The following is a 12,670-nucleotide window of genomic DNA, read 5'->3' on the forward strand; positions in this document are numbered from 1 at the left end:
AGCTGCCACCATACAATGAAATAAATACATTAGAAAAATAAATGAGGCAGCTAAGTCTCTACTGCAAAGACCCAATTCCAAATAAGTGGTAAAAAGTGAGCCACTAAAAATATAATTTTGGCTTAAACGGTAGGCACTGGAATTCAAAAGCACTACAAATAAGGAACAATCTACCTTCAACAATCACTGAATTTTATGTCACTAATTTCCACATATGAGTCAGTCACGATGTTTTATGAACAATACTGGTATCACATAGAATTTTACAGAAACAATACATGATATATTCAACTATAATATTTACTGAAAATTATTAAGAGAGTTTCAACCTGTTGCCACTCTCCAAGAAATCACAGTAATTGGAAATGAGAAGCTAGTACAGAAACAGCTACTTTAAGAAACAAACATTTAATACTGATGCCGCAGGTCTTTAGGAACTTGCAAAGAGGCTAAATGTGATGCTGCATAATGCCAATTACTGTGCAATTAATACCATTGCATCTGTTAACTACCTTAACACCTCGTTCCTATGATGCTTCCACAACACACATTCCCAGCAGTTTAGCCATCAAATATATGGGTTATTTTTCTTTTTACTGTATAAGAATCACATATAAAACATCTAGACAGTAGTGTTTAGCACTATAGGAAAACTTTTGTTTCTTTATGTAGGACTCCTCACCTCCAGCTCAAGATGAGAACGTAGGTTGATTAGAGTACTCCAGTTCTTGACTTCTCCAACAAACGAGGACTTGGCTAAAAGCATTGGTACAGTTCTGTGCCCAACCCCAGCTTCAAGTGTTAGAAAAACAGATTCTATATTAACTTTCAATGACTCTCCTGTGGGAACCAGTTCAGTGGTTGGATTTTTATCTTCATTTTCATTCGTCTCTTCAAGAAACCACATTTTCAGATTTTTTATATCTTTCTTATTCCACAAGTCAGGAGGAATTTGACTAATCTCTTCTTCTGTTGTTTCTGCAGTTTGATAAAAGGCTGATGTAATAGTAATTACGGTGTTTATGATTATTGGTGAAACCTACAAGTAAGAAATTGGAATAATTGGAAATGAGAAGCTAGTACAGAAACAGCTACTTTCAGAAACAAAAGCATAATAAGTATATTGTTACAATAATAAAACACTTCCATTTTCTATAGGACTCTCTTGTTTGAAAATATTTCTCTTCCACAAGCTACAGTTCAATCTTTTCAGACTTTTAACCCCTGACTTACTTCCAGATGAAAGCTTTCTAAACTACATCATTCAATGATTTATCTGAACACTTCAAAACTTACTTCTGCATACCAGGCCATTTTATAAAACACAGATTTCAAAACCGAAGCATAGTGACAGAGTTGTTAATTTTCAATTTTATTTGTTTTGACATGCTAAACAGGTAGGTAGGTGACCTAATGAAGAACTGGAACAATTCCCCACTTCAGTAATTCCTGAAGCAAGTTCATAGCCTGCTGAGCAGGAAGAAGAAAACTAAAAACACAACAAAGGTCTACTTACTTTTATTGTTAGAGATTTAATCGTTAGATCACCTATCTGTGGATCAGTACCTGACTGTTTCATTTCAAAGAAGAAGTCACATGGCTGCAATACCTATACAATAAAGTAAAAACGTATTTCACATAAAGAAAAAATATTTTAAAAAACTTACTTTTAAATCATACACATAAAAAGTACTGAAAGAAAATTTACCATTATTTGGTCCTTCTATATTAAGAGAATTTTGAACACTAATAACATGTTGAAAGAAAAGAAAAATTTCCAGAAGCACCACCTCAGCCATTCTCAATCATTAAAGATTCAAATGTCAGCTACAGTAAAATGCATTACACTTCAGTAACTCCATTCTTTAGGTAAAGTCTGCAGATGCCTTCAAAGCACTGCACTGTCACGCTGTCACATCTCTGACTTTTGAGGAGAACCAGATTTTCAGTTGCAACACAGCAACAACACAGTTACAGTTTTCCTAAATAACAATGCAACTGAGTAACAATCACTCCGTTCCAACTTCATGCTGCAGCCAATCCCTGTTGAAGAATGTCTTCACTTGTCAAAGTTTACCAAAGCTAAGGTACGCTATGAACAAGATCAGTGCTATGTTATTAATGGAGCACTCAGATGCAATTAGACTCTACTGGCATACAGTACAGACAGGAAAATTTGCTCTTCAATCCTGATCTGAGATGACAAGTCTTTCAAAAACTGTAACTTCAAACCATATGGATTTGGCAATCTTTTCTGATATCTCTATCCTTACGTGAATCAGATGCTGGAGTCATAGAAACACTCTGCATCAGTTTGACCCCACTTTTCCTGAATGAGCTTGATCTAACAGAATATGGGGTCCATAATATTATTTTATACTCTATCGCTCAAATTACTCTTTTTTTCTTATTCTTTGTTACACTCAGGAATGAAAAAGAACATACTCCTCCTTAGACCTCCTCTTTAGATGAACACACATGTGAGAAATATAAAAAAACCCCTCATCACTCATGCTATTTTAAATCCAGAGGTTAGTTTCCCTACTTGGCATCCAGACATGACACGTGACATGACACATGAAACCATGACATGTAGTTTAAGGGTGGACACATGAAACCATGACGTGGTTTAAGATTGTGGTGGTGCTGGGTTGACAGTTGGACTAAATGATCTTGAAGGTCTCCTTCACTCTTGATAATTTTGTCATCAAAAGGATTAATTCGTCCAACTCAATTAGTTTCCCAGACTGACATTAGATTGTTTACAGAAAACCTGGGTCAGAAGTTTGCTTACATACATGTTTTCAAAATGAGCAGTTATGCTGCTACCTGCAGGGCAAGTACGGTTTTTTTGGATTTGTTGCTGTTGTTGTTATTGTTGTTGTTGTTTTAAATACTCTTTTCAAGAACTTTCTGACTCTTTCAAGGAAGGTACTGCTTTAAGCATTAAAACCAGTGTCCTCTGAAGTTTTTTCCTGCATCTATAGCACAAGCATCCTGTCAGATTCAGGTCTTTGTTGCTACAGTCTGAGATAAGAGATTCCATCAGAAGATATTCCTTTAACAGGGAAAACTTGATGCGAAGCCTTCTAATAGCTCTCCACAAAGGAAGTCATATTTATGCCGCGTTTGCCAGCTACAAAACCAGAAGTCAAATGACTTTGCATTGTGTTTTTGCAAGTGCATCTCTCTCTAAATGACTAGATTAACATTTTAGCTTAACTAAAGAATGTGTATACCCAAGTAGTAAACTGAGCTGCTACGAGTCTACCTGACATTGAGATGAAGGGGAAGCCCCAGTCATTTCTGCTTATAGTTTTGGTCTTTCCTACGTCACTCCACAAGGAAGCACACAATAACACAGAGCTGAAAAGACTTGCTCCTCAAAATTCATCTCTGGCTTGAGGACATGGGTAACTGTTGGATATACAGTCAATTTTAATTTTTTCTCTGATAAATAATATCCTCACAGTGTTAACTGAGGTACAGTCTGCTGTAGAGGCAGAAAAGCTGTAAGAAACTCCAGGAGTCAATGCACTTCCACCTGGTCAGTAACTATCAAGTTTGATTCTGTCGCTAAAATATAAACAGGCAGCTTTAATACGACAATATGGACCTTAACATCAAGGAATTTACAAATGGCATATTGTAAGTAAACTGTTTCATAATATGCACTTCCCATTCTTTTTTTGTGCTGCTCTCTTACATAGCTATTTAATGCAAAGCTTTAGAATTACAGCATTCCAAATTTACTATACTGCATTTGACATAGCATACACTTAAAAAATTCTATTTATTTGGCTTACATGGGATATGAAAGACATCCTTGGGGCTGTAGCTTGTCATACAAAGCAAAACCCAAAATTATGCTTTAGGCATATCAGACAAAAGATAATAAAATCAATGAAACGTTCACCACAAAATTTTACTCACCTATCCTTTGTATAAATTATAATGATGAATGCTTTAGAAATAAGTTGTATTTTAGTAGCATAAGTTACAAAGCACCTTTTCCATACACACTGAATGGCTGAAAACTCACCGTAGTGATGTTCCCTTTCCTTTCTTCTGGAAGAAATGGGCATGCTTTCATCTGTATCTCTTTAACAGCAGCTGTCATGTTGTGCCTTTCAGGGCTATTTTTAATGAAGACCTCACACTGTGTTGTAACCACCAATGCAGGAGCATCACTTCTTGTTAAATCAGCCACAAACACAATCTCTGGATTTTTAACAACAATGTTCATTTCTGTCGTAGATACAGGCTGCACAGGTGCTTCAGAAACAGAAATTACATTAGTTTAATTCTTAAAACATTAAATTGCAATTGTTAACTTGTGATTTAATTATTAATAATAACTGCAACTAATAATATTAATTACAATAATTATTTAATTTTTGTAACTTACAGGGAGGTTTTAAATATTTAGTGGTGAGATTTGGCACAACTGGTGTCAGCAAATTTGTAGATCCCTGCAACTGACTTACTTCTAGACTCTTCATTGCAGGCACAAAACCATTTAATACCTAATTACTCTTGGGTATGACAAAAGATTCCACAAATCTTCTATGTGGAAATGAAAAGGGTAACAGTATCACCACTGTTACTATCTCTGATATTAACGTGTATGAGTTTCACTGTGCCTACACCTGCCAATCACAACACAGTCTTACGAAAATGATGCACACATTTTCTGCTCTCTGGATTAGCAAACTCACATTTTTCCACAGGACAATAATGCAGCATTTACTGATGCTTGATGTAGCCATTTGCAATAAAAATACACTTTCATATAATACTTCCTTATCATTTAGACTTTGATCATCAGCAAATAATCACAACAGGCCTGGCTAAGAGGGACACAACTATGACATTTAGGGCATAGTAAAACAACACCAAAAAAAACAGGAACTTGCTTGATACACCTGATGTGAGCTACCTGTGGCCTGGAAGCATAAAAAACTATTTCCTGCTCTGATGTTTTAATGGACCAATTTTTGATGTCAGGTCCTCAAGCTGAAAGTGTGTTCTCTGATGTAGGGAGAAATGCACATCAGTGGGCAAGTGTAGTGAAAACATTTCCGGGCAGCAAGATCAGGCAAGCCGATTGCATGTGTAAGCGTAATATAACATGCTCCATCATTCTTACCATCTTATTTTATTTTAAACATACATTTTCAGGTATCTTCTTTGTCTAGTAAGACAAGACTTCATTGGGAAACAAAGACTAAAGGTCATGAATCTATTTCCATGACATAAAGAAAGAAACATTAATGGTTACAAGCAGACACTCTATATACATAAACACAAGAAATGGTATAAAAGGAGTATTACAATACTAAAATTGAGCTACTATTTAAACACAGATTTTAAATTATTTCCAGTATATAGGGGTTTATACCTTGGTCCTTTAAAGGTAATGACTGTTTGAGATTTCTCTGTGCAGCAGCACTTTCTGCATTAGCCTTTAGGAATATATCTGCTACAGTAAGTAGAAACTCCATGCTTGCGCAAAGGTATATCTCTTGAACAATAACATCAAGAATAGTTCCATCTCTCCCCTGTTTGTAGTTTATATCCACCATAACTTTCTTTTCAAATCCACGTTTCATTTCCACCATTCTAAAAGACAATTAAGGAGGCGGTTAGTGAAACAATACTAAGCCAGCCACAAATACTGAAAAACACTCAAGATCCCAATTCCAGCTGCAATACATTAACAAGAGTGAATTTTTAAAGTAACACAAATAATTCTAAAACATGACCAATAAAAACATTAGCATAAATTTTACGTAACTTTAAAACTAACTCGAATCCCTGGTTACACTGGTAACTAAAGCTGTTCATAATTTCAACAAGTCGAACCATCGTAATTCCTCGTTTACATATCAAAAGTACTATATTTCACTGAAGTTTGTTACTATTCATGAAACACCTTCTCAGCCTTACTTAGCACTTCATTAAAGTGTAAAGTGGAATTGTTTTCTATGTGCATTTATTAAATTCATATTTAAAGTTCAGTTTATTTCATTTTTTGTATCTACCATTTATATTGGTCTCTCATAAAGACATGGAACAGAAGGCAAGTAAAACACGTAAATCCACAGTAACATGTACTTTAAGAATCCCTACACTAAAACATTTGTAGTTTTAACAGAACACTAATGAAATGGAAACATTATGAAGTCTTTTTTTAATAAACAGTAAATTATGTCAAATTACAGACCTTGGTGTAGCCTTCTGGATTGACTGTCTTTTATCGTCTAATGTACAGTTTGCCAGTTTGACTGAAGCATTCATTGAACCATCTGATAACATTTTCAGAGCAGCTGACATAAAAACCAATTTAAACTCTGCAAGCTTCAAAAGGTCATCTCTCTGATCCAAACTGTTAACCTGTTTAAATCAAACATTTGTATGTTTAGTTACACGTAGTAAAAAAAAAGAGGCGTGATACAGTTTTATTCTAACTGATATAATATTTCCAATAATAATAAATTAAATAAATCCATTACTAATTCAGAAGGTAACCACAATCAATAACATAAAAGAGAAAACTTCCAAAAAGCAAAGCTTTACCCTTCTACCATCTTTCTAAACAAGCTTACAAAAGTGAGAGACAATGCTTACAAGAAAGTAATGCAATTTTGGTTCATGTAAAAAGACATAGTATATGTAAAGATGCCAAATGAGAAATTAAATTTTGCCTCTTATTACTATACAGCGTTTAGCCACACACCAAAAAGTTGTTTAAAAAATAACCTAAGTTTACAATAAATTCCAAACTTTTAGTCAGAAATCTGGTGACAAGTTTTGTAAGTTTGAACCACGACGAACATACATGCATTCCTATTATCATAATTTTGTGTCCACATTCACATCTGTATATGTAACTAATGAATGTTTCATTCTTCTGCATTGTTTTATTCCCAAATTATATTTTATATTAATATAAATTTTCATCAGATTTTTAGTCAGATGCCAGAAGATGTATTATGTGCTACCACTGGTTATTCTATTTCCTGAAATATTGGCCAAGTGATTTAGCTGAAATAGCTGTTTTATCATTTCCATCACATCTGTAATTTTTGCCATAACACACTTTCTCTGCTACAAATTAAGCTGTTTTTACTCATAATTTCCAGAATGCTAGGTAACCTTAAAGCTGCTGATTTCTCTTTGTAACCAAAATTATACTTACCTGTTTTGAATTTGGACTATACAACACTAAAGTCAGAGAGTCAAATTTGAAGTCCAGTTTTAGTGTTGTTTTTATTTTCATAGGTGAATGCAATTCCACCACAGCTGATGTCACAATAGTTACACCTTTCAGAAATCAGAAAAATGGTTAATATTAAGAAGATTACCTGACTGCAAATAAGGGAAAAAAAACCAAACCAAAACATCCTCACTTCGACCATAAGGACAGCAGCTTCCCTTTTTCTCCACATGTAAATCCATCCACACTCAGCATGTGTTTATCATGCTTTCTATAATTACTTTTGGCAAAATCACACAATTTTTGAGAATATAAAACACTCCTCTTACATAATCTACATGTGATTTTTACCATCTTTAAACCATAAATGTACAATTTCCCCTTGACATTATGCAGCACTGTGTGCAAGAACATTACAAATTTACTTTCATCGTCATTTGTTCATCTGCCACATTTTTTTTGTTTTTCACATCTAATTGAGGAATTCAACAAAAGATGATTTTCCCAACTTTATTTGCTTTTCTGTAGTGTGTGCTGAACAGTCTACAGGCAATGACATGCACGGAATACAAACTTTCAGGGATGCCATCATTACGACAGACCAACAGATCTAAATCTGAACAGCAAGCAAAACCAGCATACACAGGAAAGAGAGTAACATGGCAGCTTTCCAAAGTTGGGATATCACCAAATGCAGCTGACAGACCTTTAAGTGCTACCTTACATTATGGCCAGGAAAACAAGACAGTCCTTACATTACAGCACGTCATGCTCCAAAACTCACTACAGAGGCCCAGTTGCTCCTATTCATTATCATTACTGTCAAATATAGCTCAAACCAAAATGTCACCGTAACAGATGTGCTGGCAGTCAACTGAACTCACCAGCAAGGCATGTAGTGACAGCAGCAACGACAGCAGTGGTTACAGCTAAGTTGCAGGGAAAAACACCTCAAAGAGCCTGGCAGAGGGCTCCCAGAGTCAGGGAAACCCAGGAGTGTGGAGAAACCTGGTGGAGTCCAGGAGCTCTCATTAGTGAGGCTGACATAGTGAGGGCCTTGCCAGAGCAACCGAGGGAGACTTAAGTTACTCTTGGGAGCATAGAACTTGGAGCACAGTGAAAAGGTGGGCAAACAGGACATGGTACATCAGAAGGATGAGGCACAGCACTTGGTGCAGCAGCTCATGCAGGCAGGGCATGCAGGAGGGCACAGTGACCCTCCCAGCTCCTGACCAGAGTTCACCTGGTTGTTTTCACCTACCACACGAGGACACAACAGTGGTCCCCATATGGCCAAAAGTCACTGCTAGCAGGAGCATGGCAGCCCGGACTGAGATTCCTCTGAAGCATGCAGTTGTCCAGGCCTGCAGCTGCAGGGAGTGTTTGAGCCTGGCATCAGCACCAGAAGGCAGAAGAGACTACACCTGTGTGCAGCGGGACCAGGTGGATGATCTGCTGAGCCTGGCAGTAGATCTTAGAGAGGAAGTGGAGAGGCTGAAGAGTATGATACAAAAGGGAATGTGATACAAAATAGACTGGTGAAAATTCCTGAGAGAAATGCAGGAGATGGAAGCTCAGCACAAGTCAGAGGAACTCCAACGCTCTTGTCATCAGACAGAAGGAGGGGATCTAAAAGACAAGGGACAACAGAAATAGGTCCTTGCTGGAAGCAGCAGGAGAATCACCTCCCTTGCCTTCTCAGGTAACCTTAGGAACTCTGGAACTTGATAGTGAAGCAGATGATAGTGAAGGTGAAGGTCTGCATGGGGCGCTGTCCAGAGCAAGTCAGTCAACCAAATGCATCACAATTTCAGGTTAAGGAGAGAAAGAAGAGTAATTGTTGCAGATGACTCACTTCTGAAGGGAACTGAGGGCCCTGTAAGCCAACTAGATCCATCCCACAGGGTAGTCTGCCGCCCACCCTGGGGCTCAGGTAAGAGATATTACTAGGAGACGGGATCTAGAGCACAAGTTGTGTTCTCTTCTATTCTGTCAGGAAAATCATGCAGATTAATACCTTGATAATACAATTCTGCATTACCATCAAAATTTGGGTTTCTTTCATCCTGGGTCAGTTAACAGAACACTGAGCCTGCTGGCAACAAACAGCATCCTTTTATCTCAAAGGGGAAAAAGGACCTTAGCTCAGGAGTTAGAAGGGCTTGTTAAGAAAGCTTTAAACTAGATTTAAAGGAAGGATGGGGACAGAGCCAGGCTTGACAGAGATAAGGTGTGGGAAGGGCAGAACTACAGTGACCACCCAAGCAGCAAAAGGAGGCTTAAGAGGGAATACATCCAGTCAGTACAAGCATCCAAAGATGCAACCACAAGACAGAGTATGGAGCATTGTCCTGCACAATCAAATACTTCCATAAAGTGCATGCACACAAATGCACACAGTTTGGAGAACAAACAGGAGGAACAAGAAATGCAGTCAAAGGATTCTGACTTCACTGGAATGACAGAGATGTGGTGGGACAGCTCACATGACTGGAATGCTGTCATGAAGCACTACATGCTATTTAGCAGAAGCTTTCTGTTTGAGGAAACACCTAGAATATTTCAAGCTTTGTCTTGGGGTAGATGACAAGTGAGTCAAGAGCTTATGGGTCAGGATAAAAGGGCAGACCAGCAGGGGTGACACTGCTGTGAGTGTTTGCTACAGGCCACCCAAGCAGGAGGATGAGGCCTTTGACAGGCAGCTTGAAGCAGCCTCAGAGTCACAGGCATTGGTTCTTGTGGGGGAATTTAACTGCCCTGACATCTGCTGCAGAACCAGCACTGTGAAACACAAACAGCCCAGGAGGTTCCTGAAAAGCATTCATCAGAGCTTTCTGTAATGGATACTGGAGGATCCCACATGGAATGCTTTGCTGCTTGACCTCACAGTAACAAACTGGGAAGGCGTTGCTGGGGAAGTGAAGGTTGGGGAAAGCCTTGGCTGTATTGACCATGAGATTGTGGAGTTCAGTATTTGGACAGGAGTGAACAGTGCAGCAAGTAAGATTGTAACCATGGGCTTCAGGAGAGAGACCTTTAGCAGTTCAGGGAATTTTCTTGGAAGAATCCCATCGGAACAGGCATTGAAGGGATAAGGAATTGACATTCAAGGATCATTTCCTCCAGGCTCAAGAACTGGCATCTCGATGCATGCCAGTGAGCAAGAAATCAGGAAAAGGGGGCATGATGGATAGATCTTTATTCATGGATGAATAAAGAGCTCCTGTAACTACTCACATGTAAGTAGGAAGTACACAGGAGATGTAAGTGGGGTGAGGCTACTTGGAATGCACATAGAGAAGTTGTCAGGGTAAGCAGAAACGAGACAATAAAGCCCAAGGTCCACTGCGAATTAGATCTGGCCATGGGTGTCAAGGACAACAAGAAGGGCTTCTTCAACAACAAAAGTAAAACAAAGGATAACGTGGGCCCATTGCTAAATGGAGGGGGGGACCCTGGTAACAGAGAAAGCAGAGGAGGTACTGAATGCCTTCTTTCCACCTGTCTTCACTGACAAGACCAGCCCTCAGGAATCTCTGATCCTGGAGGTCAGAGTAATTGGATGTTGGAAGAAAGCCATTCCCTTAGTCAAGGATGATGGGGTTAGAGAACATCTATGCAACCTTGACATCCGCAAGTCCATGGGCTCTGATGAGATATGTTTATGAATGCTGAGAGAGCTGACTGTAGACAATCATCTTCAAAAGGCTGTGGTGATTAGGAGTGATGCCTGAGGACTGGAAGGAAGCAAATGTAATCCCAATCTTCAAAAAGGACACAAAGGAGGACCCAGGGAACTACCAGCCACTCAGCCTCACTTAAATCCCTGCAAAGGTGACGGAGTGTCTCATTCTGGAGGCTATCTCTTCCATTCCTATGGAAGACAAGAAGGTGATCAGGAATAGTCAGCATGGATTCACCAAAGGTAAATCATGCTTGACCCACCTGAATGCCTTCTATAATGAAATAACTACCAGGATGGATGAGAGAAAAGCAGTGGATATTGTCTACCTTGACTCCAACAAGGCTTTCAACAATGCCTCTTACAATATCCTCACAAGCAAACTCAGCAAGTGTTGCCTGGATGAGTGGACAGTGAGGCAGACAGGGCAGAAAGTTATGAACAGGAAGTTGCAAATATAGCTTCTTTACTGTGCAGATGACCACACATTGACACAGACTGCCCAGAGAGGCTGTGGAATCTCCCACACTGGAGATATTCAAGAACCATCTGCAGACAACTCTATGTCATGTGCTCTGGGACAACCCTGCTTGAGCAGGGAGGTTGTTCTAGATGTCCCCCTGTGGTCTTTTCCAACATGACCCATTCTGTGATTCTGTGAGATCCCCTAGACTGATTCAGCCCCCTGATTATTACCCACTTCTGTTTGTACAGGTCAGCAGTGATGAGCAAAAAAATCCTATGGCAATTAGAAAGGACTTCAGGTTGACTGGTTGAAGGGACAGGAGCATAGGTAGTGTTTTTCTCAATCCCATCAGGAGCATGCTAGAAATACTGAAACAAACAGGAGAAGCTACCTGATAACATGTCGCTTAAAAGCTGGCGACATCAGTGGAATTTTGTCTTTTTTTGACCATGGGACAGTTTATACAATACCAGGACTGCTGAAGACAGATGAGGTTCATCTGTCTCAAAGGACTAAAAGGATTCTTGCCTATAAATTGGAAGGGCTGGTTAAAAGGGCTCTAAACTAGGTTTGCAGGGGAATAGGGATAAAACCAGTGTTGGAGATTAGGATTTTCCCTTTTGTTTTCTTTCTCTTAGAGAATTTTGCCTCATCTGTTGCTAAAATACCCTAACTATCAGTACTTAACAGAGACAAAAGATGTAGCCAGGGTGGGGTGTGGGGAGGAGAGCACCTGCCCAATCCTAGCTCACTTGCTCTCTGGGCATCGGAGGGGATGGTGGAGCTGCTGTTTTCCTTTCGCTGGGACTGTGGGAGCCCAGCTCTACACTGCCTCTTTCCTTGCCAGAGAGCCTTTGTTTGTAAGAGGAGCCATTGAACTGGGACTGTATTGACATCCAATTTGACTGGGCAAGGACTTTTACCCTCCACTCTGGTACGTCAGGGGAAAGCCCGGGATCCCAATCATCTTCCCCTTCCCAGAGCATGTGTCTCCCCGGCTGCATCTGGCAGCTGCTACAGAAGAGCCTGGCTGTCACTGCCCAAGCCCCCCACCTGCTGGAACACACTGCAGCTCCTGCCACAGCTGTGGAGTCTTTGCCACCTCTTGCTCACTACCCCAGGTGTGCCAGCCCTGCTGCTCCAGCTCACAGCTCTGAGCTCCCTGCTGCAGCCTGTCCTGCCCTCACAGCTCTGAGCTCCCTGCTGCCCCCTGTCCTGCCCTCACAGCTCTGAGCTCCCTGCTGCCCCCTGTCCTGCCCTCACAGCTCTGAGCTCCCTGCTGCAGCCTGTCCTGCCCTCACAG

The 12,670-nt window shown here is 39.7% G+C and overlaps 1 protein-coding gene across 2 annotated transcripts in view; it reads right to left on the reverse strand.

The window, feature by feature from the left end:
- The window catches only part of VPS13A (vacuolar protein sorting 13 homolog A), a 107,041-nt gene that overhangs the window by 43,694 nt on the left and 50,677 nt on the right, over window positions 1–12,670 (reverse strand). For both annotated transcript variants that reach the window (XM_085043004.1, XM_085043003.1), the window contains exons 36-41: window positions 7,202–7,326; window positions 6,227–6,396; window positions 5,402–5,622; window positions 4,043–4,275; window positions 1,517–1,609; window positions 683–1,039 (exon numbers count right to left, since the gene is read on the reverse strand). In XM_085043004.1, the coding sequence (XP_084899130.1) occupies window positions 683–1,039; window positions 1,517–1,609; window positions 4,043–4,275; window positions 5,402–5,622; window positions 6,227–6,396; window positions 7,202–7,326 (1,199 nt within the window). The remainder of the gene's footprint in view (window positions 1–682; window positions 1,040–1,516; window positions 1,610–4,042; window positions 4,276–5,401; window positions 5,623–6,226; window positions 6,397–7,201; window positions 7,327–12,670) is intronic.

The sequence above is a fragment of the Lichenostomus cassidix genome, chromosome Z, assembly GCF_008360975.1.
Source record: "Lichenostomus cassidix isolate B80296 chromosome Z, HeHo_3.0, whole genome shotgun sequence".
Lineage (NCBI taxonomy): Eukaryota > Metazoa > Chordata > Aves > Passeriformes > Meliphagidae > Lichenostomus > Lichenostomus cassidix.